Source organism: Cylas formicarius, unplaced genomic scaffold, assembly GCF_029955315.1.
Source record: "Cylas formicarius isolate icCylForm1 unplaced genomic scaffold, icCylForm1.1 PGA_scaffold_10__41_contigs__length_53128322, whole genome shotgun sequence".
Lineage (NCBI taxonomy): Eukaryota > Metazoa > Arthropoda > Insecta > Coleoptera > Brentidae > Cylas > Cylas formicarius.
The window spans coordinates 46,159,536-46,186,185 of record NW_026844214.1 but is presented as its reverse complement, the minus strand read 5'-3'; the positions used below and the strand labels follow the sequence as shown (position 1 = coordinate 46,186,185).

General features: G+C 34.6%; 1 protein-coding gene across 6 annotated transcripts in view; it reads left to right on the top strand.

Annotated features, from left to right (window-relative positions):
• The window catches only part of LOC132701551 (uncharacterized), a 731,275-nt gene that overhangs the window by 473,248 nt on the left and 231,377 nt on the right, over positions 1–26,650 (top strand). For all 6 annotated transcript variants that reach the window (XR_009618790.1, XM_060669616.1, XM_060669597.1 and 3 more), the window contains one exon: positions 1,085–1,343. Coding sequence is in view for 5 of the 6 variants with exons in the window: in XM_060669616.1 (XP_060525599.1) it covers positions 1,085–1,343 (259 nt within the window). In the remaining variant the exon portion in view is untranslated. The remainder of the gene's footprint in view (positions 1–1,084; positions 1,344–26,650) is intronic.

The following is a 26,650-nucleotide window of genomic DNA, read 5'->3' as shown; positions in this document are numbered from 1 at the left end:
TTACCCTTATTGGCTAAAAATTTCAAATTCCTTATATTATTGCTGCAGTGCGGAAACTGATTTTGCAGGATCGTCATGCGACTTACCATGAGATTGAGGTATCTTATTATTATTGGGCATTATTGGGACTAGCACACATAAGTTTTGCATGAACATATGTTCGCGTTGGATTCCACACAATATGATATCAGCTCAAAAAAAGGTTATGTTGATTGATCGAAGGAAATGCTAAAAAAATACGATCGCGGTGCTTCCAAACACGTCGATGATATCCAGTTGCAACTGTTTCTTTGGTGAAAGGTAAAACAGTCAATTCTGAATCGTACAAGAACATTTGTTTGCCGAGAAGAAATTAGAAAAACCAACCGCCGAAGACGAATCTCTCTCCACGACGACAATGCTAGCTTTCACCGACCAGTGCAAATAAAGAACTTTTTGAGCATTAACAACGTTGATTTGGTGAGCCATCCTTCAAATAGTCCTGATTTAGCACCTAATGACTTCTTTTTATTTCCATGCATTAAGAATACATTACGTGGGCAACGATTTTTGACACCAGAAGAAGTGATTGATGCGTTTAAAAAGCATGTTTTGCAGGTGCCCGAATCGATGTGGAAAAAGTGCTTTGATCGAATTGAAAAGTGTATTGACCATCAGGGTGAATGTTTTGAGAAACAATAAAGTCCTATTTTTTGGTAGCTTACAGTTTTTTATTATATATCCTGAAATATAAAAGGTAGCCCTCACATTTCTGCTTTTCATTGCCCGAAATTTCCGGAAAAGCGATAGTTAAAAACCTATGGTACTATTTTCAGTTCTCCGAATTTTCTTCTTCTGCATTTAAGTTAATCCCTCCGGGTGAGATGAGCTTTTTAAGATGAACCCATTCTGTTTAATCCTTAAAGCCTTATTAATTATGTACTCCGAGGATTTACAAAATGAATATAAATTTTCGTACGCCGGCGAAACATAAATTTTAACGTAGAAAATTTAGTCCGATTTAATTATCGCCAGGATTAGTTTCTTCATAACATCAGTTTTAATGTGCACTGCGGGTTGATTGTTTCATGTTTATTTTTTGCAGGCGATCCACGAATTGTCAGGGGTACGTCTACCTCTCCAACCCTACACGGGTGGCCACGCGGTCTTCATGTATTCCACGGCGTCGGACGGAAATGTCACTTTGCAACTGAAAGAACCCGATGATCTAGATCGGAATAGCCTGGCGGCCATGCTGGCACGTCTGCAAGACGACGCGTCCTTTTCCATCTACACTCAGGATACAGACATCTTGTCCGACGGTAGCATAGACGTACTTCTAGGGACTGGCACCTCGAATTCTGGTGAGTCACTGCGTTTACATTTTATACTTAAACTGATTCAGCAGTTTATATCATCTTCCAATTGTTATGTTAATTGTGATTTTCTTAAATGAATTTAATCTCTACCACAGCATTCGGTATTCCCATTTTCAAGTTTTCGTAAAATTATTCCTGCTATTGTTTGGAACCTATCACTAACTGTATATAAGTGTAAATTATGAAGGAAATACAGGATTGTACATGTCTTGAAAATAAATGGGTGTCAAAGCCAAAAAGTTATGAAAACACTTTTGGTCAATTTGCTAATATTTTCATTTTAATTCAGATTGAAAGTAATATTTTCAAATTTGTTGATTAAATGAAGGTGTTGATGTATTTTTATGTACAAAGTTAAAGTTTAACTATTTAAAATAAAAAATATGAAATGAAATTGAAATATCAGTTAGAACATTTATGTGTAAGATATTACTGATTAGATTTTAACGCAACCGTATTTTAAAGTTTTAACTAACCGTAATATTATCTTTAATGTACTTTAATGTTTGGCTCAAACTGATTTACATTTTCGGATAAGATATGCAACGTAAACACTTCAGGAATTGTAAAATGTTCTTGAGAAAAGTCAAAAACGAATCTTGCCACTTTCGGGAATATAAACATTCTGCGATGAAAAAGTTCAAATTATTTCTTTTACTATTTTTTTAATAAGGCATATTTGGTTCAATATCATTATTTTTACGAGTTTAATCTACTGCTTTTTGGTGAATTCATTCGGGATTTTCTTGGATATGAAAATAACTAGAAAAAAAAATCAGCAGACAATTATTGGCAGCTACATTTTACAATCTTAACTCCTGGTAAACCTCACATTAACATAATATGTAATTTAATTTTGCATCCCGAGGGACAATGTTGCTTTACATTTAAAAATATTATTTACCACTTTGTCGAAAACTTCAAAAAATTGTAGCTAGAAACTGATATCACAGTTTACTTAATAGCACTCTCAATGGTGAAGGCTTTTTTGATCATTTTTTTTCAAAGGCTGTAATAATTTTTACAAAACTTTTGGATTTCTCCTGCGTCGGTTTTTGTTGAGTCGAACTTAACAACTATCTTGTTTACAGAGCCCTAAAACTCTATCAGCCCGAGTCACTGAACCCAGAATTAAAACACCTCACCTCTTCTCTCTAATAATTTACACATTAAATATATTAAGCGTTCCATCACAAAATACACTTTACCACAACCTTCCAATAGTAATGCCACTTGCCACTGTTGTCAATCCTTACATTCAAAACATCACTAACTACATATGAAAAGTTCTATAGAAATATAACGTCACGATTTACCACTTCTCCAAATGTCCAACGTCTTCGATTCGTCAAAGACAAAATTCCATTTGAGATGCCAGGAGTTTACAGCATTCCATGGATTTGTGGCAAAGAATACATTGGAGAGACCGGACGAAAAATATCAACTAGACTCAAAGAACATGGAAGAGCCTTGAGACTAAGACAAATAAACTCATCAGTAGTTGCCGAGCACAATCATGAAGCCGGACATAAAATATTATTCAAGAAAAATTACATTCTTGCATGTAATCTACCATCGAAAAATCCAAGACTCTATCGAAATCTATAAGCAACCTAACAATCTTAACCGCGACTCAGGTTTTTACCTGCCACCAATGCCCCGCATTTAGCTCCTCCCCCTCAAACAATATACAGGTACAGAGTAAAATGTGAGAAAGTTTCAGTCAAATTCTGAATAAAGCCAACAGGAACTGAGGAAACGTTAGCAAGTTCGAATCAGCAAAAACCGACGCAGGAGGATCCATAAGTGTTGTAAAAAGTAAAGTAAAATATTGAAAAATGAATTAGGATTATTGGATTTTCTAATTTTTGGCCGCTAATTTCTAAGCTGATTTTCTCACAGTGCAACGGCATCCTAATTGTTTTATCACAATTTGACGACAGTTGCAAATCTTCACACGCACAAGAGTTGTATTCGGTTCCACACGAATGTGATAGCGGATGTTTGTGCCACTCGGGTGGTTCGTCTCATCTGGAACTTTCCGTGCCGCCAGAAGGACAAAGGGAATTTTTGAGGAAGTGGCCAATTTCGCGCGCCAGTTCCGGATTTCATTTTAGTCCGAACAAGTTTCGCGGCAAACTTCACCCGAGCGAACTTTCATATTTCAGTCGCGGGAAATTTGGCAAGTTCGCTTCTCCTACTAGACATTAGTGTTACTTTAATAAGCTCCGGTTTAAGCTGTATTAGTTAAGGGAGTATTTAGTTTGTTATTCGCGTTAGGGAGAATACGAAATATTAAATCTAAATACTTTCGAAGTTTTGCCCCATAATGGTGGAACTCGAATCCTGGGGATAAATTACTTTAGGAGAAACGGTATTGGAGGAGTATAATACGGAAGTCACAAAATCGCAAGACGCAGATTTTCGTGACGGAATTACGTTTATATATTTTAAATACTAGATACTCGATACACAGCGGGCCTATAATATAATGTATTAAGACCTGTGAAGATTTTATATTTCCTTAGTAAAGTTTAGAATTTTAGTGAATAAAGTGCAGAGGAAAACCTATTATGCACATTGATAAACATTTAGTTATTGCTATGAAACAATACTTATAAAATGCAGGCGATGTGAAGTCCTGAATTGTTCCTTCCTTATTTTAAATGGATGACCACGTAGGCGTTCATCATTACTCAAGACCACAAGGGGCATGTCAGATGGGAATTGGTCATGCGCAAACCTCTACATTTGAATGAGATCCCCTCGCAGCCGACGCTGACTTAATGTTGGCAGACTAAGTATTTTGAGACGGTCATCGTAAGGTGCCAAGTAAAGGGTTTACTTCATTCGGATCTGGTATGGTTTTTATATTCCAATAGGAGCAGCACAGGTATCTTATAGAATTGATTATGTTGTTCATTTCCTGTATTGTTCCGCTGTTTGGCGAGGATTTCGTAACATTAAATAATTATTGTATTGTATGTGTATATCGTTGTGGGTACAATACACTGTACAACCACCCGTTCTTTGGTAGTCTCAGTTTCTTTAGCTTCGGACGTGTATTCTCGGTTTGTGTGTGACCTCTTGTCCTTTCGGTTTTCTCTTCGTTTTACTTCGAGATTCTAATTCAAAAACAGAGTGCTGGTTGCGAACCAGAGGGAGACGTAGTAATTACCATCTGTCACACTATGAGATTGGAGAGCACCATTGCTTTTCATTGCGTATTGCGGTATTGCTCATCGGGTGCACAGTAAACATTGTTTTGTTATTCTGACATATTCTTGCTCGGTTTCTTTGCGACGGCCTTCCGACCACCACCACAAACAGGGAATCGTTTACATGTTTGGTTGATGCTTGTGGGTTGGTGTTCGTTGAACAGCAGAGTCTATTTCTTATGGCCTGGTCTCCAGGATAATAACAGATGAGCGTTTAGAGAAGTTCCTAAGATTGAGCACCAAACTTTAGTAATATACCCACAAATAAATAAATAAAGTACCTGTTTTTATTTCAAAGAAGGTATACCGGACATTTCAAATCTTTATTTAGTAATTTGACTTAAAACACAAACGTAAAACAACAAAAACCAAACGTAAAAGAAACATCTTATTTTTTCGTAAAATATATTTATTAAATGAATCTTAAAAGCGCAGGGAGAGAGATATTGAGCTTTCCAGAGGTTGTATACGAAAAAGAGCTTTTGAGTCAGCTTTCTTAATTTGGGTATTTCATACTGAGAATTAAAACGAGTTCAAGAGAAATGTACGCTAATTCTAAAAATATTTATTTTCAATAAATGTGAGAAACGTCCAATATTTAGTGGTTAATTCCATAATTCTTCTTAGTGCGATGTATGTAATCATTTTAAATCGCGCAGATTATGACTCACGTGATCCCTTCGTTTAAGACTGTAAATAAAGCGAGTACAAAAATTCAGTACTTTTTGTATGTTATATTTATTCGAAACATCCAAGCAATCCATGGACCAATTAACACAAATTAAGATGACTCAAAACCAGTGTTTCACAGAAATTTTTTTTAAAATAAAGTTTAGAACTTCTTTACTTTTATAGATGCGGAGGTGAATATAGGACTTTTGGGAAACTTTTGATACTTGCGCATGAAGTCCAAGTTTGTTATCAAGAATTATACTCAAGTATCTATTTCGAAATTTAATAATAATATAAAAAACTCATGGACAAACTAAATCGTTGTTTATAATTATTGTCGGCCCAAAATTGAAAACGTCATTAAGGCAATCAAATCTTTTTTACTTCGGCATAAACTGTAGATTTCCGGTGTGACCTTGACGTGAGTTTTTTTTTTAGTTCACCTGTTTAGTATTCAATAATAATCAATTTTAAGGTTTTGACTTCTGGGTGTGTTTGAATCGTTAGTTTTGTGATAACAGGTCTTTTCGAGTATGGGCGTTTTATTTTATCCTTTCTAATGTATCGAAATTTTACTTTTTTAACACTACTTCGGTGTCAATAACACTTCTCCAACTTGTAAGCACCCTCAGTCCCAGAACCCCGGCAACTATACTACTTACGGCAAAAGTGACTACTATAAACATGGGCGGTAATTTTCGATTTTATGGGAACAATTATTGGTTTCTCAAAGTTGCTTAATGAATTTTGTTTTAAATATTTGCCTCTATTACAAAAAAGTTCCTAGGCTTTTGTCCGATAGCGTATATATAACGAACTAGTTTCAAATTTAGCCCGCGGTGCATCGTAATCCATCATATTTCCTTTGTTTAGGGAAAAATCTGTAATCCGCTTAAGGGGCCGACTTCCTTTTTTGTAAAAACGTAGACGCAGCTGTACGGCAGCGACAGGCCGAATAGGGTTGCGGATTTGCCAAATCAAAAGCGCCGGGACGGTGGGAACGGAGGGGATTTGGCGAGTAACCGGTATCCAGTATCCGGCTTAGCAGGAAATGAGGCCAGGAGGTTCATTTTAACTTGAACGATCTGCGTATATGCGATACCGACGAACTGATAGGCCCGCTATGTATACAACGCCCGATGATTTATTGATATTGGGTAAACTGATAACGTTATTAAGGGTCGTTTTACAGTTATCGATTTTTCCACGCCGGTTTTGTGCGCTTGAATTTTCAATCCGCTGCATTGGATTGTTTGTGAAATCAGAGATATTGTTGGCAAAAGGCACAGTGATCTACAGCAACCTACTTTTGAATTTTTTTTTTGGCTGTAAGACCTAAAAGCATAAAAGAACGATTTTTTTGAACTATGGCTACTATAACTGAATCACAGTTATTTTATTTTTTTTAATTTAATTAATTAAATAAATAATTTAAATAATTGAATAAATTAATTTTAATTTAGTTAATTTATTTATTTAATTAAATAAATAATTTAAATAATTTCATAAATTAATTTTAATTTAATTAATTAATTTTTTAATTACATTGAGAAGAAAACGTAACGCTGGTGGTGCAAACAGAATTTGCAGCATATCGTAACTTTTGTGTTAGTTAAGTTACTGACACCAGGAAAAAGTCATTCGACATACTTGGGAGTTGTTTAACTTCTTCTGCATTTTTTAGGAAAATGGCAAAATCGTGTTACGGAAACACAAATTAGCTTCCGAGAAAAAGTGCAAAAATTATTTTTAAATGTAGCATTTTGTAATGCACAAAACCTCTTTGGCTTTGGCAACTTAAAATTTTTGCATTCTATTTTTAAACAATACAATGTATAGCGCGGTTTCGTGTTAATTAATTTGCTGACACCAGGAAAATATCCATACATACTTGGGAGTTACTTTCTCTTCTTCTTCGTTTTTTTGGGAAATGGCAGAATCTTCTGCAATCAGAGCCCCACTTAGCATGTTGTATAAATCTAAACTTATCTCTTTAATATGGGGTTTTAATAGTTCCATTTTCAGTTGTTTTTCCATTAATATTGCTGTCTGGGTTCTACCTTATTCTGATATTTTTGGAAAAGGCCAAAGTTATTTAAACATTTCTTGGAGTGTAATATAACTCACTCAGAGGCACTATACTTAAAATGTGTAGACCCCCTGCCTGACTTGTGAACTCGGGTTTTCTTTTCTGTGGCACAATCTATGCACACTAAAACGCGCATTGCCTAACATAAAGACAGCAGGCTCATCTTAACTTCGCTCGAAATTCTCACTACACGATGTTTTACAACAGCGTAACTATTCGTGACTGATTCCCAAAATACCTTAGCTGTAATTTACCCCTCTATCCAACCAGGATTCTAACTTAACTTAAGCTAACGAAAAATCACTTCACAAAATTCGCGTATAAAGGTTTGTCATAATAAAATAACAAAAATAATAAACTGAACCGTACTGAACTTTGCACTGTAGGTAACCCCTAAGACAATGGACATATTCCACGTACTATTTAGGTATCCTCTTCATAACGAGGTTAAACCTATCCTGTTTATGGATGTGGTGTTTTTATTTTTTTATATTTTTTGCCTCCCAAATATTTTTTATTAATCAAAATCTACTTTTTTTTTGTAAATATTATTAACATCTTGTTTTGTTTTATTTTGTTTATTTTCTCTATTTTTTTTAGTATGTGTTATTAGAATTAAGTACGAATTACCATCTAGAGATCATTGTTACAGCAATCTCTAGAAGAATAATCAAATTTAATGGGTTACATTTATGGCCAAACATTTAAATACTAGCGGAAACACTTTACTCACTTCTTTACATCTAAATCAAGTGTAGCGACAGTAGCTCGCTGTATTTGGAAAATATAATAGTAATAGTAATAAATGTGAGACAATATTTCTAAAAAACTAATAACCTCTTGTGGAATTTGAACCTAATCGAGAGAAATGTAGGTATATCAAAAGAACAGGATGATTCACATGCAAGATGACAGGAAAAAGCACTGCACGGCCAATATCCAAGACAGGTGAGAAACGCTGGCAAAGACGGGCAGTCCTCACTACGCTCGATGACCTACTGAAAATTCATTATACCAATACAAGTCCGAATTGTCGCAACTAGGAATTATAATAAAGTACTCGTTAGGGGAAGAGTCTGTACACGATGTATGTAGAATGTGCTCTTGTACTGGTAAGACGATTGAGCACATAACTGCGGGAAATCCCTCCCTGTTGCAAACTGAGTACCTCAGCCGCCATAATGTTAACAAGTATAAAACGAAAATAGAATTAACGGAAGCAAATAGGAAAAACAGAATTCTAAATATGCTTAGAATTATATAGAAAGGAGCATTTTGTGCTGGCAGCGTTAAAACCTAGTTACCGTGCATGTTTCAATGGATTGTGGGGCATATTATTATCGGTTGACCTCAAGAAGAAACCCTGTTTTAAATTCCTAAGTCTCAGAAACCTTCTGCGATCTATTCTCAGCCCAGTAGCTGATATCAGTTTATGAGGCACAGGCTCATATTTTATAATTCTATACGTGATTTCTGTTTACATTGAGTATAACTTTAAATTTAATCTCCTTAACTTTGAAACCTCTACTCCAACATTTTGGGCACTTTATGCCGATCACTTTCTGTTTTGCACATCTCGTATTTTCCTAGAGGGAATTTCAATCACATTTGGCTGCTTTCGGTGTTATTTAAATTCTCCGACTCATCGGTTCTGTGAGCGTTCTAGGGAATTCCACACCATCACCTCCAAAGCAACAGCGACGTGTAATCCATACCAACTCTCAGAATTTTTAGAGGTACAGCTTGTAGAAAGTGTCTCAATTGATTACCCATCAAGAAAACCATTCTCCTGACTGCGCAACATTAGGAATTAGTGCATGAAGGACTGAGGCAATTGATCTAACCGTGTGCCAAATAAAACGACCCACTATACGATCTGGAAACCCATAGGAGATGCGAAAAAAAAGTTTCTTACAAAATTTTCTTGGACTCTTCTGGAGATTTAGAATATTATGATTTTTTTTACAGGTGTGGTTCTAGGGATTTGGTCGGTTATTTATTAAAAGGCTTTATTTCGAATTGACAAATTTATTGGTGACGTTTCGATCATTTCGACCTTCATCAGAACATTCTGGTCATCTACAAAATTATTTTTTAAGTCACAGCTATTATATGTCTTTTGTTTTTGTTTTTAAACTTTCCTAAAAGTAAATTGACAAAATAAATAAAGGTACTAGACAAATATAAGTAAATGGACATATAATACATATGAATAGTATGATAATAAAGGTGAAACACAAAATACACTAAAAAATTGTATAATAGAACATACCTTAAGCGAAAATGATTTATTCTTCGGTTAAAATATATACGGACCGGTACACAAACGTATATTTGACGAACAACAGTTTAAATATGACACTGATAGGCGAGGAAGTGCGCCACTTTTCATTGCCTTGTTTTTTTTGGTTTGCTTTTTATTTGCAGTTGTTGTTTTTTTTATTTATCTAATTAAGTTATGGTAAACTTTGGTAAACTTTATTGAGATTCTCCGTGTCTGTCTTTGAGTTTAAGGCGTTGCTATTTTTTTGAATTTCGCTCATTTCGTAGAATTCTCGTTTGTTATTGTATGGTTAGCAATAGGTTTTATTCGTAGATCTGAAGTATTATATCTTTAAAAGAAGTATCTTTCCTATTTAAAAAATGCCAAATATTGCAAACAAGTGAACCAAAGTGAGCAGCTTTAAATTCAACAAGAATTTATACGGGTGTTATCTTTAACTTCGAATATCTCAAAAAGCAAGTAAAAATCAAATATAAGATAAATTACAAACGTCCCTTGTGTTTTGTCCTGGAATTGATATCTGAATAAAAATATAGGGTATTCTATTTGAAAATCGTGAGATTTTGTTAATTAATTTCGCCAAAACGGCATCACCTATTTGGGGCACCCTGTATAAGCTGAGACGCATCTGTCAAATTGATTGATTGCGTGCATCATCGCCTTAGTCTGAGGTTAAGTTTTCGTTGCAATTACTGTATCAGTAGCGCCACAACACAATTTTATATGGGGCAATCAAATTATGAAAAAAAAAACATGACCTTAATTTCTGCCTAAATTATGCAAAATTCGAATAGGAATTTCTTAAGAAAGTGGCCTTTATTTTAACCAAGGATTCCAAAAATGTCGATATATAGAGGGTGTTTCATTTAAAATAACAAAGTAGATATCGGAGGGGACACTTTTGGCACACCCTGTATCAACAAAAATATAATATTTTAAATCTTCCGCAGAGTCCAAAAAACTTTTTGTGGGTCGTTTTATTTGCCACACGATGTACATGTTGTACAATGGACAAACAAATTTGCCAGGCCATATGATGAATTGCAAATATTTTGCTTAAATATTGAAACATATTTAGTGATCGGCAGATCGACAGTTGCAGATTCTTGGAAAAATTACGCTCAAACCGGTTTCGCCGAATAACGAATGAAGGAGATATTTTTATTACACAAAGGGAAGAGATATTTGGTTCTTTTACCAAAATAAGCGGATCACGCGGGGATCGACTGGAAAAACATTTTGCCTTGAATAATATATGACTTTACTGAATAAAAGATGCCTTTGACGGAAATAAATTATTTTAAGGAAACCTTTTTCCATTTTGTTTTCGTTGCCACCAAAACTAGCGAGCTTCCCCACACTCCGACCGTATGCACGTATTCTTCTTTACTTCGTATGGAGCGATCTCGGTCGAGATTTATCGTCGGAATAGACGGCGTATGAAAACTTTAATTTGACGTTATGATTTATTAATAAATTTTTGTGCTGGGTTCCCGCCGTCTCGGTTGTGTTAAAGTGGACGACAATATTTTCCCAAAATTTCTCAACATCGTTAGTTTTTATATTCGCCGATGACACGCCATGAAAAAGTAGCAAGAACAAGAATTAAAAATTATCCGAGGGGTAAACGATAATTCCTCGGAATGCCACCAGAATTCCACGGAATTCCTTTAAAATTCTTTGTTTTTTGAGAAAGCATTCCTGTCTGGTTTAACTGTTACAAGTACAATTACAAAATCCTGCAATCAATAGTGAAATTAATATATTACTATACAGAGAGAAGTATTTCACAATTTAATTTGGGCGTGAAACAATTAGCAACATTTTACAAATGAATATTTTTATTATTGGTCATCATTCATTGCACCTATGACATATTTTTTGATTTGGATTTTTATTCCTTTTTAAAATAACATTAATAGTATATTATGCAACAAGTGTGGTGGTAAACGGCATTTGACTCACGAGTTTATTTGGCACGAGCGGAGCGAGTGCTGATTAAACGAGTGAGATAAAGAGTTCACCAAACGCGTTGCATACTATACTTTTTCTACGACCGTCACGAAAAAATTACAATTTAACAAATTAAGAATGATAAAAGATAATGGAAGGTCGTATAAGTAAGAAAAAGCAAGTCCTAACTTTCAATTTTCTTTGGTAAGATATTAATACAAAAACTGTAAAAACCACTAACGTTCATGCGAATGGTATACGAGTATAAAATTTCTGAGAAACTTAAATTAAAAATGTCACTTTACTTACCGGCTAGTCCACTAGATTTTAATTGTAGCTTCTAGCACGTAATATATAAATTGTTTCATATATTGCATAATATTTTTTTGTGTATTAGTTTTTATGTACAAACCGTGCGGTAAAATCTCCCAAAACATCCGATTGCTCCTAAACCTGTGCGGTAAAATACCGGAAATGTCCTAAGTGGCTCGGATTCGTGGGAAACGAAACTGACGTGGAAAGTGACGCTTCCCGCACGCTAGATCAGTGTGTAATTAGGTATTTTACAGACGGGAGTAGAAAAAAGAACTTTATCTCGATTAATGTTTGTCAACACTAAAGTCAATGTTTATTTACAATCCATAGCCTACTAATTCTTATTGAACATATTTCAACGATTTACGTGAAATAAACAATTATAAGGCAAATATCTGGAATTTTTTATCTAAATAAATATTATAACATGTTTGCTTAGAAATCATAATTAAGCTATAATTTAAAAAAAAGTACCAGAGCGGTACTAATACTAATACTGCTGCAACCAGTACCTTATACATATTATCTGAAAAAACTTCGAAACCAAGTTTTCATGCCGATATTTCAAAAACTACATGCATTATAAAGAAATAATAATTTCTGGTAAAGAAATTGCCGGCCACCCTGTATACTCTCTTTTTAGGTTGACTTAGGTACAATCTAACTACGTCGACGCGAGCAAACCTCTCGTATCGGTATTATTATTATTATTTTAAACTCATATATATATATATATATATATATATATATATATATATATATATATATATATATATATATATTTTAACTGTTTCGTTAAATTTGTGTGTATTATGTGTGTGAGTGCCGTATACAAATCATTTTTTGTTGGACCTTTATCTTTTATCAAGGGCACTATGACAAAACCAAACGCTTTTAAAGTATAAACTTCCATGTGTTGCTACCTCTTCAATTTTAAGATTTGTGTTTGTCTCTTTTTGACTGTATCCCTTTCTGAAGAAGGTCATAGAAGACCGAAACCTCAATATATGGACAAAAAATTTTAATCGCTTTTAATACAAAGACCTATAACCCAAGAACCAAAAGCTAAACATATATATATATATATATATATATATATATATATATATATATATATATATATATATATATATATATATATATATATATATATATATATATATATATATATATATATATATATATATATATATATATATATATATATATATATATATATATATATATATATATATATATATATATATATATATATATATATATGGGAGCTATGCCGACTATACCGTTGGCAGAGATTTATCTATTTATGAAATGTTTTATCAGATTGCAGCTTTTTTCAATTTTTTTTTTGGTTTAGAATATATTGAACTTTACCTTTTGTTTTTTCAAAATGTTTGGATTGTTTCTTCCATTGTTCCATTGTTATGTGGTTTGTCAGGAAATGCTTAATTAATACGAATGGATATGTTTTAGTGTTTGGAGGTGCCCTGAAATTCTAACGGAATTATAACAAAAAGAAGCCATACAAAGTTGCGTGATAACTCTCACTCGCAAACTGGCTGGTCACATTGCCTGCAGTGACACCAAATTGTCACGCGAGGGCGGATGTGTTACCCCCAATAAGTTTTATGTTACGGATTGTTTCCGTTTAACCCGCCTAACGTAACAATAAGTGGAATTCCCAAGACGTTATTTCCGGTCGACCAATTTCTTTCTTATAAATCAATATGAGGAAGGGGGCAACATACGCCCGGAAGTATGTTCTTAATTGGGCACCATCTGAAATTCCTTACGGTATTTTGAATAGAGTTCAATTCTTTATTCTGCATATCTATCACCATAGAGATGTTCATTCTTTTATTAAGCTCTTGTTAATTTTAACGTTTTCTATATGAGCGACATTGCTTTTGTATTGGGATTTTTTGGTAGCACGAGATGGTCTTTAGCATACGGATAGCTTTCATGCCTGGAATGCTCCGATCGCATTCTCAGTTATTTGTAGCTTTGGCATTGTTTGATAACGTCTTCCAAGATAAAATTTTGTTGTAGTCCCCCGATACACATGTACAGGGTGGACACTTAATCAGGAACTACTGATTTTAGAGAGAAAAAAGTTTATACCAAAAGTTTAATGGTTTTAATTAAATTTTGTAAATTATTTATATTTATATATATTTGGTGTGTCCGATAAGTGCTGGGCCGACCCTGGAACACCCCATATATTTTGATATTTTTAGAATCCTTGCCAAAAATAAAGGTAACTTTTAGAGAAACTACTTATTGTTCATTATGTTCTTAGTAAATATGGCCTTCCATGACTGGCCGTAATTTTTGCAATGGGTGATTGTAGGTAAGCTAATACAGAGATTTATTAATTTAGGAAATTAAAAGGTCATCGATGTAAAATAATATTATGATTGAAGTTTAAAAATTTAAAACAAGTAACAGTAAGAAGTAAAAGCAACAAACAACCGTAAACACTAAGGTAAAATAGAAAATCTACAGTAGATTTTCAACATTCAACATTTTCAATAATGCACGTTGTATAAACAACCTCTATAGGTTTCCACCGTTAGTTTACAACAAACAAAATCAGTGTTATTTAGTTCACAATAGCTTCTCTAATACACCTTTATAGTTCATTTACGAAAGTGCATCTTTCTTTATATACCATACCTTAAATTGTCCCCCCTAAAAAAGTTCAGTGGGGTAAGATCTGGACTTCGAGGTGGCCACCAGATTGTAATTTTGATTTAAAAATTCAGTGATAGCGTTTTCCCGGTGGTACGGAGCGCCATCTTACTGCTATATTAATTGAGTTATAGGTATTTTGACCCGCTTTGAGAAAAAATATGAAAAACTTGCGCGTTTCATTTTTAAAAAAATTAACACTGCAAGTTGACATTTCAAAAAAATTTGGTTTAATTTAAGACACCCTGTATAATTTTAAAATACCTTGTCATCGCAAATCGTTAGAAGGAAGTCTTCTAAAAATGTTTTTAAATTTGATCAAGTAGTCATTACTGCCAGCCGTGTAAGACCGTATTTACTAAGAACATAATTTTGAATAAAAAAAATATAATCTCAATTTCTGTCTAAACTTTACAAAATTCGAATCAGTAGTTTCTACAAAAGTTATCTTTAATTTTGGCAAAGATTCTAAAAATATCAAAATGTATGGGTGTTCCATTTAAAATTTTAAAACTAACGTCGGTCCAGCACTTATCGGACACCCTGTAAATATAAAAAATAAATAACTTTAAAATTTAATTTGAACCATAAAACTTTTGTATAAACTTTTTTTTACTAAAATCTGTAGTTCCTGCAAAATGTACAGGCCCCCAATAAAATGCCCACCCTGTACAGCATCTTTGAGATGTAGTCTTCAATCAGCTTCCGAGTCATATATTCTATGTCATCCTAGTCCTGTGCCATTATAATCTGATCCATAGCGTAAGTTCGCATTATCCCGCATATTTTTGCATTTCTGCTTCAATATCTTTAATACCTGTTCGATATATATTAAGCAAAATGAACAATAAGCAGCGTCCTTGTTTGTTGGTGTTCAGATTTGTTGGGTCTAGCGCCTCCCAGAGTTTTGATAGGATATTTTCTCGATGAGTTGGGTCATACACAGTAGATGGTCAACAGTATCCTGTGCGACAAACTGCTTCTCCTCTGCTTCATTGTCCCAAAATTCGTGCTTTATTCGAATGTTTAAGATATATATATATATATATATATATATATATATATATATATATATATATATATATATATATATATATATATATATATATATATATATATATATATATATATATATATATATATATATATATATATATATGGGAGCTATGCCGACTATACCGTTGGCAGAGATTTATCTATTTATGAAATGTTTTATCAGATTGCAGCTTTTTTCAATTTTTTTTTTGGTTTAGAATATATTGAACTTTACCTTTTGTTTTTTCAAAATGTTTGGATTGTTTCTTCCATTGTTCCATTGTTATGTGGTTTGTCAGGAAATGCCTAATTAATACGAATGGATATGTTTTAGTGTTTGGAGGTGCCCTGAAATTCTAACGGAATTATAACAAAAAGAAGCCATACAAAGTTGCGTGATAACTCTCACTCGCAAACTGGCTGGTCACATTGCCTGCAGTGACACCAAATTGTCACGCGAGGGCGGATGTGTTACCCCCAATAAGTTTTATGTTACGGATTGTTTCCGTTTAACCCGCCTAACGTAACAATAAGTGGAATTCCCAAGACGTTATTTCCGGTCGACCAATTTCTTTCTTATAAATCAATATGAGGAAGGGGGCAACATACGCCCGGAAGTATGTTCTTAATTGGGCACCATCTGAAATTCCTTACGGTATTTTGAATAGAGTTCAATTCTTTATTCTGCATATCTATCACCATAGAGATGTTCATTCTTTTATTAAGCTCTTGTTAATTTTAACGTTTTCTATATGAGCGACATTGCTTTTGTATTGGGATTTTTTGGTAGCACGAGATGGTCTTCAGCATACGGATAGCTTTCATGCCTGGAATGCTCCGATCGCATTCTCAGTTATTTGTAGCTTTGGCATTGTTTGATAACGTCTTCCAAGATAAAATTTTGTTGTAGTCCCCCGATACACATGTACAGGGTGGACACTTAATCAGGAACTACTGATTTTAGAGAGAAAAAAGTTTATACCAAAAGTTTAATGGTTTTAATTAAATTTTGTAAATTATTTATATTTATATATATTTGGTGTGTCCGATAAGTGCTGGGCCGACCCTGGAACACCCCATATATTTTGATATTTTTAGAATCCTTGCCAAAAATAAAGGTAACTTTTAGAGAAACTACTTATTGTTCATTATGTTCTTAGTAAATATGGCCTTCCATGACTGGCCGTAATTTTTGCAATGGGTGATTGTAGGTAAGCTAATACAGAGATTTATTAATTTAGGAAATTAAAAGGTCATCGATGTAAAATAATATTATGATTGAAGTTTAAAAATTTAAAACAAGTAACAGTAAGAAGTAAAAGCAACAAACAACCGTAAACACTAAGGTAAAATAGAAAATCTACAGTAGATTTTCAACATTCAACATTTTCAATAATGCACGTTGTATAAACAACCTCTATAGGTTTCCACCGTTAGTTTACAACAAACAAAATCAGTGTTATTTAGTTCACAATAGCTTCTCTAATACACCTTTATAGTTCATTTACGAAAGTGCATCTTTCTTTATATACCATACCTTAAATTGTCCCCCCTAAAAAAGTTCAGTGGGGTAAGATCTGGACTTCGAGGTGGCCACCAGATTGTAATTTTGATTTAAAAATTCAGTGATAGCGTTTTCCCGGTGGTACGGAGCGCCATCTTACTGCTATATTAATTGAGTTATAGGTATTTTGACCCGCTTTGAGAAAAAATATGAAAAACTTGCGCGTTTCATTTTTAAAAAAATTAACACTGCAAGTTGACATTTCAAAAAAATTTGGTTTAATTTAAGACACCCTGTATAATTTTAAAATACCTTGTCATCGCAAATCGTTAGAAGGAAGTCTTCTAAAAATGTTTTTAAATTTGATCAAGTAGTCATTACTGCCAGCCGTGTAAGACCGTATTTACTAAGAACATAATTTTGAATAAAAAAAATATAATCTCAATTTCTGTCTAAACTTCACAAAATTCGAATCAGTAGTTTCTACAAAAGTTATCTTTAATTTTGGCAAAGATTCTAAAAATATCAAAATGTATGGGTGTTCCATTTAAAATTTTAAAACTAACGTCGGTCCAGCACTTATCGGACACCCTGTAAATATAAAAAATAAATAACTTTAAAATTTAATTTGAACCATAAAACTTTTGTATAAACTTTTTTTTACTAAAATCTGTAGTTCCTGCAAAATGTACAGGCCCCCAATAAAATGCCCACCCTGTACAGCATCTTTGAGATGTAGTCTTCAATCAGCTTCCGAGTCATATATTCTATGTCATCCTAGTCCTGTGCCATTATAATCTGATCCATAGCGTAAGTTCGCATTATCCCGCATATTTTTGCATTTCTGCTTCAATATCTTTAATACCTGTTCGATATATATTAAGCAAAATGAACAATAAGCAGCGTTCTTGTTTGTTGGTGTTCAGATTTGTTGGGTCTAGCGCCTCCCAGAGTTTTGATAGGATATTTTCTCGATGAGTTGGGTCATACACAGTAGATGGTCAACAGTATCCTGTGCGACAAACTGCTTCTCCTCTGCTTCATTGTCCCAAAATTCGTGCTTTATTCGAATGTTTAAGATTTGTAAAAATTGTAAAAGCATTCTAGCGGAGTTTTAAACTTTAGCAGCTGAAGGAAGAGACGGAGTAAGAACAAAAGTGCTAAGGATATGACCAATAGATGGATGGACGGTGACTTCCTACACAAATACTCATTTGGAGGCAAGGGGAAACAAGGAAGAGCGGAAGATGAACAAGATGATGATTAGAAGCAGAGAACCTCTCAAATGACAGGAAGGAATGGCGATTTTGTATAGCAAGGAAATTTTGAAACGAATATAAATAAAACGAGAGAGAGATAGGGATTGCTGCTCACTTAGAATTTTCATTCTAACAATAATTATAATTGCAATCATTGAACAAGTTTTATTTCAGTCACGCTAACTTTTTATGAAGTTTTGCGGAATTTACGTAATGATAATCAATATTTTTATTTTAAATGTTTTATTCTCAATTGCATCAAAATAATTAAAAACAGGATCGATATTTGACTTACGCCCAAGGTGAGAGGGATAGATGTGCCCTCCCAGAAATGTGGCCCCGAGCCAAACGAAATTAAAAAGCCGCAACCAAAATAATGGCCCGTTTCCAAAATAGCGGAATTAGGAAAGGGGTTTTATTTAATGTATAAAACGACTTGTCGTTTAGAATACGACGGGGCAGGCAGAGTCGGCCAAGCGGATGATAATAATTGTACTCCGCAAACGACTTTGCCAAATCCGTTTCATTAAAGCCTATCGTGAAGCTGACGAACAAAATTCCTCGATCCGATTTTGTAGTGATGAGAATATTGGGAGGATGTGAATTGTTACATATTTCATTTCAAAACTATCGAAGACACCACCGAAGATCTTGTTCAAAAGGAGATTCGTCAAAACTAACCAAAACGATTGTGAGAAAATATTACAACTACCTAGCTACTAGAAATCGCAAAACGAGAAACCTAGTTTAAAGCTACACAATATTAACCTAATCTAAGATGAAATAGTGAGATGGCGAAGATAAGAATATCTTTCTTATTGTTCTTCTTTTTAACCTAAACTTTAATCTACATTTACATATATTGAAATGAAAACAGTTTTTGAAAAGAAAGCCTTCTACACCACTTTCCATCTAAAATCAAAAATTATGGAAACGTTACGTCGATGATACTTTTATTATTTGGACTCTTAGTCAAGAATCCCTCCTATATTTTCTTAGCCATTTAAAGTAACATATAACCATTAAATGAGAAACTAAATTGAAGATATTTTTAGATATTCTTATTAATTGAAAATCAGACCTAACATTGGGTCATTATCTTTAAAGATAATTTACACACACGGACCTATCGGTATCCCTTAATGCATGATCACATCACCATTCGGCCCAGAAATCATCGGTTAGCAACTCTCTTGTTTATAAAGCTACTATCTCTACCCGAGTTAAAACCCTTTACTTGCTTTTCTCTCTTAACCTTCCAAAGAAAATGAATACGAAAGCAATCTGCCACAACCTTCCTTATATTATATTCAAAACATCGTTTGCCACATAAAAAGTTCTTAAGAAATATAACGTTAAAACCAGATTTACTAGTTTTATATTAAATGGGCAGAAAAACATGAAAAAACCTTAGGACTACGACAAATAATCATCAATTTCCAGATATCAAATCTTATTCGATAAAACTAAAATTCCTGAATGTAATTTAATTCTACTACAAAAGAAACATTGGAAAATCCATGGAAATCTCTAAACAACCAAATAATCCTAACCACCAATATGGAAATTAGTCATCCGAGATAATGTTCGTGTTCCTCCTTTAGCTCCGCCCCTCTCAAACAGTAGAGAATGCGAGCCAGTTTCAGATAAGCCTTGAGGATGAGGAGCCAAGAGGCCAAGACAAGGCAGCGGGACATAATATAAGCCTGAGGTTTTTCTGTGCCTTAAAGTTCGATTTCATATGTGTTGACTAAACCTAAACGAGGTATCAAGATGCACCTATAAGTTTTTAGCGGTTCCAAACGACAGTCGACATCTTAAAAAAATTACAATTTCTAGGTGGAACAAAGCCACCCGTAAGCAGGTCTGCTAATTTCACATATTTACGAACCAACCATACCATTCGTGGACTCGCGTTTAGCCCTGCGCCGCCGCCATATCAAATTAGGATAATTCAATATTTGGCCGGGGCCAACATTCTCCGTCAGAGAGTCGCGTGTAACTTGTAATCTGATTAGGCGAATTAGGCGGGAAGTTGTCTTGTTGCTGCCGTTCAAACTAGTCGGTTTTCCGGACGGTTGACCCCAGTTATGCATATTGATTCGCCCGTAAAACTACTTACGGCCGGGAGACTGATGGGAGCCTCGCAAGATCAGCCATCCCCCACTCTGGATGGATGAGAATAGTTGCCCGAAGTCGCATTAAAGTTGCCGTCGTTAAGAGGCTGCCTCGTTGGATGCTCGCTTGAATAGTCGTTAAGTGATTGGACTAAATAAATTAGGATTAACCGGTGATGAATCGGGTGAGATTAGCGAACTGACCACCACCAGCCCCGTTAACTCCCTATACTGGGCGTTGCTGGCGACATTTTTGGATTTCTTGATTAAAATAAATTTCACTTTCTTAAGAAATTCCTTTCGAATTTTGCATAGTTTAGGCGGAAATTGAGATTGTGTTTTTTTTTTCATATTTTGATTGCCCCACATAAAATTGCGTTGTGACGCTACTGATCCAGGTAAGGAGATGACGCACTACTCAATCAGTTTGACGGATGTGCATCAGCTTATCCAAGGTGTCCCAAATAGTTGGTGCCATTTTGGCGAATTTAATTAATAATATCTCAAGATTTTCAAATTTTTCAAATATTTTTATTTAGACATGAATTCTTTAGGTCATTCATTAAGTCACTTGTTGGAAATAATGGGTAATAATAGGTATAGAAATAGATATAGATATGTTTAGTTTAAGCCTTAGTTGATTTAAAACAAACGTATATAAAATTATTTAGCTCGTAGTTATAATTTACCTAAATCCAACATTTGCTTTCATTGTAGAGATAAGAAATTTATTGCTCACTTTCCCGATTGTGCCATTCTGTAATTGGGTAGCTGCGTCTGACTGTTGAATGGCCTGCGACATATAAATAAATAAATAAATAAATAGCAAAGACGTGATACTACTAAAGACATAATACTCCAGATACACGAATAAAACACTGAACCACAATTTCTGCCCAAACTCTGCAAAATTCGTATAGGAATTTCTTAAGAAAGTGACCTTTATTTTAACCAAGGATTCCAAAAATGTCGTTATATACAGGGTGTTTTATTTAAAATAACAAAATTGGTGTCGGAGGGGACACTTTTGGCACACCCTGTATCAACAAAATTATAATATTTTAAATCTTGAGGAGAGTTCAAGAAATTTTTGTACGAAATTTTTTTTCGTATCTCCTATTAGTTTGGCACATGGTTTACATTTAAATAGTTACGAAGGATGTTCGGGTTATATGTTTTAGTATACAAGAATTGCAAAAAATATAACAATGCAATTAAGCTACAAGTTGAATTTTTACAAGAACAAACATGACTACTGTCTATAGGAGATGCTTCTTAAACATTTTTTCACTTATTTGTTTCGTGTGCGATATCTAACATCTTAAAGTTATTTCAATGGAGGTTAAACCTATGAGGTTATGAAAAAGGCTAATTAATTACAGAATTATACTCACGCCGACGTGGGTGCTGCAATTTTATACTGTCTTTCCTAGACCTTAGCTCCTTTTTTGCCTAAAAATTGAGTAAGATTTCGACATATTTTGAGAAAATACTGCCGTAAAAATGCGGCATCCGAATATCGACGATCTGTCTTATGGGTCCTACGTGAGAATTTGTTATTAGAGGTGGCATTGCTTAAAAAGGAAATTTTGATCGTCGCGCATGAGCACGTTGAACAAACCGTCTCAAAAAAAATTACATGTTTCATGAGTTTCTGTACTGTCAGCATAGGCAGAGCCTATATATGTCTAGTAACTATATGAGGTTAACCGTAATTTTGTTTTGCTATATTAATTATATCAAATATCTCTCGCAAATAACTGTCTGCTCTTAAAGATAAATGAATTGTATTCCCATATGTAAATACCAGCAGCAGTTAAATTTTAAATTTCTCCAACAGTTTTTCTCGGCCAAAGTTAATTATCGTAAAAGATCTGGATTCTTCCGGTTTGGAACGATTAGTAGTTTCGCCAATCAACCTGTTGGCTATTTCAGAGCTTAACGGAAATTGCATGTTACTTGAGAGGTGGAGCTAAAGGAGGGGCATGCGCGTTGTCCGGGATGAATGATTCCTATATTGGTGAAAGGTAAAGACCTGAGTCGTGGTTTGCTTGCTTATAAATTTCTATATATTCTCAATTTTTCGAAGAATTGATTACATGCAAGAATTTTAGTTCTATCGAATAAAATTTTGATATCCGGTTTCATGATTGTGTTCGCCAACTGTTGATGAGTTTATTCGTCATAGTCTTAAGGCTCTTTCATGTTCTTTAATATTTCAAGTTTAATATTATTGGATTTTCAGTCATGTTTTTTATGTTGTTTAATGGTATTATCGTCGAAACAGAAACTGTATTCAAATTAATGCAAATTGGAGTGAATCGTTTGCTAAAACATGTTGTTATCTTTAAATCAAGTTTTCTTTCGTTTATTGCCAAACATCTAGGCCAAGAATTGATAGTTTTAAGAAACAAATAAATCGTCTAATCAAGAAAATTGTGATTAATATATTCTTGCCTCATAGAGGTTCTGCAATAAAAAGTGGATAAACATATACGACCCTTAAAGTTCTTAGGTGAAGAGAATTTGGCATTTTTCAAGAAGTACTTAAAAGCATCTCTATGATCCGGGAGCATGTTGACTGTATAGATATTAGCAAGCTTGTTTTTAAAGGTTTTATCGCTAGTAATGCTTTAAAAAATGCTTAAAATGTTCTATAAGTTTTTGAGAAAGCCGCAGATATTTCTGGGGAAATGGCTGTGGTCGTACGAGAAACCGCTGCTCTGTGCGAGCCAGCTGGGTTAGTCTTACTAAGTTAAAAGACAGTTTCAACTTTCGAGCGCCCTTAGCTTATACTAGTTTATTTTAAAATTTAGAAAAAAAAGAAATCCATTTTTTTTTCGAATTTCTTTAAGTTTAAATTCAGCAGCAGCCTGACCATGAACACTGTCAGTGTTCTAAATAAAGTTGTAGTGCAGTAGTGGTTAAAAACATAAATAAATATTGGAGAGAATTTTAACAGATGTTGGCAGTATATTATTCAGAGTGCAATTGTACTAAAATTATAGAAGGGATTTTTACTTGTGGGTGGTAAATGTGCCCCTTTATGATAAATTTCAATTATTCTAAAATAAACAACGACGCACGGTTCACGCAGGGGCCTGCAATCGGCACAATAATGTGCACCAAACGCTTCCTTTTGTAATTTAAAATTGGTCTGTGCTGTAGTATTGTGCCCGCACAATGGTTCAAAAAAATTTGGAGTGTAGAAGTAGTAGTTTCAAAATTTATATAAGATCAAAGTCGTCTTTTTAAAAATATCAGGCTCGATAAAGCTTTAGTGAGTATTTATTGTTTCCTTCTTATAACCTCGACCTTTTGAAGGAAATCATATCTTTGACTCATTCAGATATACGTCACACAATAGCGGACCCAAAGCGGAGCCTTGCGGCACTCCATAAGTTATTTTCAGTTGAGAATTATTTTTCAGATAACTTTCGAGAAGTTCTATAGGTACGCCAGTTATACCAAATTCCAAGTCCAAGTCAGTCATGAATTCTCTCACCTGTTATCATATGTCTCTACTGTAACTTTGTTCTCTTTGATTGTCATGAGGACTTTTTTATTTCTGTTTGCTGTTTGTCTTATATTCCGCCCAAGATATCGACAGAATTCGCAAGTAGGCTACATTTCGAACCCATCCCATTCTCTTTTCTCTGTTCAAACTCTCACATCCGTATAGAAAAACTGGAAAGATGTAGGAGCGAGGCATTTTGGTCCGGAGTTGGGGCAGAGATATCGGTTTACCACAAGTGCCTTCATGTTGATCATAGTTTTCCGCGCTTGCTCAATGTTTGTTTGTTTTGTTGAATGATCTATCCGTGAAGCCTTTGAAAGAATATCATTGATATTACGCGTATCCACGCAAAGAGCGAATTGTTCACTATTTTTCACAACCAGGCCCATTCGAGACTGAAGTTCTGGCAGGCTGGTGTCTATTGCCACGGTATCATCTGCGTAACCAAGATTATTTATTATGTTGTCATTGATTTTTATGCCTTCATTTGTATTTTCTAGAGCTTCGTTGAATACTGTCTCAGAGTTGAACATTTATTGATGAGACACGCAGTCAACGGCTGTTTTATAGTCAATAGAGTGTGCGAACACGTCGGTATTCTTTGAGGCAGCACATTCAAAAAGAAAGGAGCTTCTGTTGAACTACATTATTATTAAGGGAAATTTGAATCAAACGAGTGCAGTTTCGTTGATAATCCCAAATAATCTATGACCGGATAAGATTACCAAAAAATCGCCTTTTTTATCCGACTAGGACACAACGAAATATTACCCCGATTCTCTTCACTGTTGTTACAGATATTTTAATCACCGTTGCATCGCTTGTGTCAAGTAACCTAAAATAACGACTGATTGTGATATTGTGGAATTTATTTCTTCCTCCGAGTTGTTACTTGGTGTTCAAAGGCTAAAAACGACCGCAAAGATCCGTTTCGACGAAACTAAAGAATTCTTTTCGCAATTCGACCTGATACTTCCAGGCCGCAAAACTTTGAGGAATTAAAAGTCACCGGAGACCTTCGCCGCGCACAAAGGAGCTTTGCCTGGGTTCCCGATTCCCCGGGGAATCAAAGAAAAACGCACGACTCGAACTTACATGACGCAAAATAATCTTTTAATGCCACCAAACACCGAATCGTATATATATCAGAAGTTGGCCTAACCTCGAGGTTATTGTTTACCGACGTTAAAGGTATTAACCTCCTTCGCTCGAAGTTTTAACGTCGGGCGGGCAGGGGTGGGAGCCTCCCGAAACCGCCATTGTCAGTACGGATCCGTTTTGCGAAATAATTGAAAGTCGCTCCAAGCTTTTGGAGGGGCTTTCTGTGCCGTCGAAGCAACGGAATTACGCGAAAGTCGATTTAAGCGTCATTGTGATGTACGCGGGGCGCAACGAACTAGCTCTCTGTCTCTCTCTTTCTCTATATATATAGGCGGCCTTGTAACGTGGACGATAATCGACAGGATCGACTAATGGAGGGTTCGTTGTCAGCCGTAAAGTTTTGGCTTTGTTAATACCTCATTCGAATAAACGTACGCCTATGTTGTTTCCTTGTCCAATTGTTTTTGGTTAAAAAGTTCGCCACAAACAACGATAAGTGAGCACTGGCAAAATCCATGAATTGTTTTTCCCACAATTCCGGAGGTTTTCTTCGTATTACTTCTCGCAAACGGGGTATAACTTTTTATTTACCGTACCACGCCATGACAATCGAAGAAACAGTAAACAAAACCTTAACATTTGTTAGAACTTGACGTGCTTTTTCCGGTCTTGGCGATTCTGGGTTCTTCCATCCACAAATGGGCTTTGGTTTCGACGTCATAACTATATACCCATGATTCGTCACCAGTTATGACCTTTTTGGGTAAATTCCTTACACCTGCTGATAATTCCGTTTACTTTGAAAAAATATCCCAACAGTGCTGACAAATACCGTCCTATTATTTAAGAAGATAATGAAGAGAGTTTTAAAGGCCAGCTTGGTGTATTGTTTTGGAAAAAACATAATTTGTTGAGTCATGGCCAGTTCGGTGCCACAAAGATACTACTGGACCTATTAAAAATTTTCTTATCCTTCCGGGGAAATTGAAACTATGTGACTCCACTATTTTATCCACTAATTGAGGTTGCGTTCTACTGACCCGCTCTTCGTTTTTTTACGGATTGAGACCGCTTGATTATGTGTCTCATTCATATTCGAATTCTAATTGGCTTAAACTGAATTCTCAGATCAGATGTTTATTTCAGAAGCAAGAGGTATAGGGATTTTCTGACTCTTCCAAGGTATTGAACGCCAATATTTCAGAAATCCTTTAATTACAATGCAGCAAAATATTTTTCAACTCTATTTCTCACAATATTAAGGCCTCCTTGAGCGTAGGCAGGTTCAGTAAAAACTTGAAGGACCGCTTTAGATATCCTTTACCAACTGTACTACCTGTATGTTTTTCCGCATATCTTTGAATGATTTTGAACGCAGTCTCTGTAATATTTCTGTGTTGGTGTGCATTCGTTTCATGTCACTAGTAATATCGTACTGTAATGGCTTGTTTTTACTTTTTTCATCTTCTAACGTTTCCTATCTTTGTGCCTCAATACGTATTTTCTCAATGGCAATGTTATATATTTTTTTTATTTT